The sequence below is a fragment of the Pterocles gutturalis genome, unplaced genomic scaffold, assembly GCF_000699245.1.
Source record: "Pterocles gutturalis isolate BGI_N339 unplaced genomic scaffold, ASM69924v1 scaffold471, whole genome shotgun sequence".
NCBI lineage: Eukaryota > Metazoa > Chordata > Aves > Pterocliformes > Pteroclidae > Pterocles > Pterocles gutturalis.
The window spans coordinates 6559-8954 of NW_010099840.1; the positions used below are offsets into that span (position 1 = coordinate 6559).

At 64.1% G+C, this 2396-nt stretch overlaps 1 protein-coding gene across 1 annotated transcript in view; it reads left to right on the forward strand.

Annotated features, from left to right (window-relative positions):
* The window catches only part of LOC104464549 (low-density lipoprotein receptor-related protein 2-like), a gene marked incomplete at its 5' end in the record, with an annotated part of 8445 nt that extends 6331 nt beyond the window's left edge, over positions 1–2114 (forward strand). The window contains 6 exons of the mRNA XM_010077288.1: positions 19–257; positions 344–473; positions 815–993; positions 1079–1262; positions 1390–1608; positions 1813–2114. Of these exons, the coding sequence (XP_010075590.1) occupies positions 19–257; positions 344–473; positions 815–993; positions 1079–1262; positions 1390–1608; positions 1813–2114 (1253 nt within the window). The remainder of the gene's footprint in view (positions 1–18; positions 258–343; positions 474–814; positions 994–1078; positions 1263–1389; positions 1609–1812) is intronic.
* Positions 2115–2396: the final 282 nt, after the last annotated feature.

Here is a 2396-nt window from a genome sequence, read left to right on the forward strand (position 1 = left end):
CCCTGCCCATGCCTGCAGCACCAAAGAAGTGCAGCCCGGCCGAGTTCCCCTGCCAGAGCGGGCAGTGTGTGGCGCTGGCCCTGCGCTGTGACGGTGATCGCGACTGCCGGGATGGCTCGGATGAGGAGGGCTGTGCCGTACCCCGGCCGCTGCTCTGCCGCACGGGTGAGGTGGCGTGTCCCCACAGCGGGGAGTGTGTGCCGGAGGCCTGGCGCTGCGACGGTGCCACTGACTGCAGGGATGGCACGGATGAACAGGTGGGTGGGGTGGTGGGGACACAGCCTGTCCCCGCTGCCTGGCTCCTGGGAGGGCTGGTGGCACTCCTCACCCTCTGCTCTTGCAGGGCTGTCCGAGGGAGGAAGGGCTGTGCAGGGACCAGGAGTGGGGCTGTTCCCATGGCCACGAGTGCATCCCTGATGTCTGGCACTGCGATGGAGAGAGCGACTGCACGGATGGCAGTGACGAGGCTGGCTGTGAGCAGCACCCTGCTCTTATCCCCTCTGTGTCTCACCTGGGGTGGTTGGTGGGTCCCCAGCACAGAGGCAAGTGGGGATGTGTCTGTCCTAAGGTGAAAGGCTCCCGTGTGCTGTTTGCCTCTTCCAAGCATCTGTGGTGGCTCCAGACACTGGGTAGCTGTTGTCCCTGTCAGGCTGGTGGCCTTGGGATTAGGATAGCCTGAGGCCAGGCTACAGGCACAATGATGGATGTGGCTGCAGCGAACCCTGGGCAAGCAGCAGAATCTGCCCCAGCTGAGCAAAAGGAGCTGGAGCTGGTGGCCGATGCTCAGGACAGCCCTCCCTGTGTGTCTCTGCAGGCCAGCCTGCTCCCTGCCAGAGTCATGAGTACCCGTGCAGGCTGGGACCCTGCCTGAATGTGTCCCTGGTGTGTGATGGCCAGCGGGACTGTGCGGACGGCTCGGATGAGGCGGGGAACTGCTCCGTGCCCTGCCAGCGGTCCTGCTCCCACCTCTGCTACCCCTCGCCCCAGGGCCCTGTGAGTGCCAGCCCCCCTGCTCCAGCTGGAGGAGGGAGCCTGGTGTGTCCCCAGGGGGGGAACCTGACAGCCCCTTTCCCCACAGAGGTGCTGGTGTGACCCAGGCTATCGGCTGGGGGGGGGAAAAAAAAGTAGGTACAAAGACGAGGACAAGGATGGGGGCGCGGGAGCCTGCAGCCAGACGTGCCTCAACGCCCCAGGGTCCTACAGCTGTGGATGTCTCCCGGGCTACCTACTCGAGCCTGATGGCCACGTCTGCAAACTCACTGGTAAGCCCTGGGACAGCCAAGCCGCTCTGAGGGTCCCCAGAGGGTACACCAGGAGCCAGTGGGTATGTGTCCCCCAATGCCTGCTGCCCATGGGGAGCCTTGTAGTCCTGTGAATGTGTTGCCCCAGGACCAGAGCCCATGCTGCTGGTGGGTGTGCAGTCAGAGGTGTTGTCCTACGGCCTGCGGAGTGGGCATGAGGAGGTGCTGCTGGCCACTGGCAAGGATCGCGTTATCTTCTCACTCGACTATGACCTGGTGGAGAGGAAAGTCTTCTGGATGGACCTGGCCACTGAGAGCATCCGCTGGCAGGACTTCGACTTTGGCAAGAAAGGCACACTGGTGAAAGGTGGGCTGTGATGGCAGGGGGCTGGCCTCTCCGTGGCTGTGCAATCTCCAGACTGCAGTGGGGTGCCAGGCTGTGTCCCCTTGTGTGGAGCAAGGTTGGGAGGAGCTGGAGCTCCTGGGTTGGAGGGGACCTGGGCTGGGAGCATTGTACCAGAGGGCCATGCAGCTGTCACCCCATGGGTGGTGACTCTTGGGTGCATTGCAGGTGTGAAATCAGACTGTATAGCAGTGGACTGGCTTGGGGGGAACCTGTACTGGACAGACGGGGCAGCAGGGCAGGTGCTGGCCACTCGCCTGGGGGCTGCCTGGCGTGGAACACCAGAGTACACGGTGGTGGTGGATGGAGACCTGGACCAGCCACACTCCCTGGTGCTCCAGCCTCTGGCAGGGGAAGGCTGGGATGAGAGGACACGGGGACGTCTTTGCCATCCCTGCCCTGCCCCATTTTCCTCCATGGAGGCAGATGACAGGCTGGGGAAGCGTTGGGATGGCCTCACCTGGGTGTGACCAGGGACAAAGGAGCCCAAGCACCTACCCCTGCCCTGAGTGGAGCTCTCAGTGCATCCCTGATGGGATGGGAAACTCCACGCTGCTCCTCTGGGCTGTCCTGGTACTGGGACGACGCTATGGCAGGGGCGCGGGGGAAGAGGGTTGTTCCCACTGTACTGGTCAGAGGTGGGCAGCCACCCACGGCTGATGGAGGCCACCATGGATGGGAGTCGGTGGCATGTGCTGCTGGCCCAGGGGCTGGGCTGGCCCACAGCACTGGCCCTCGACCGCCCCACCTGG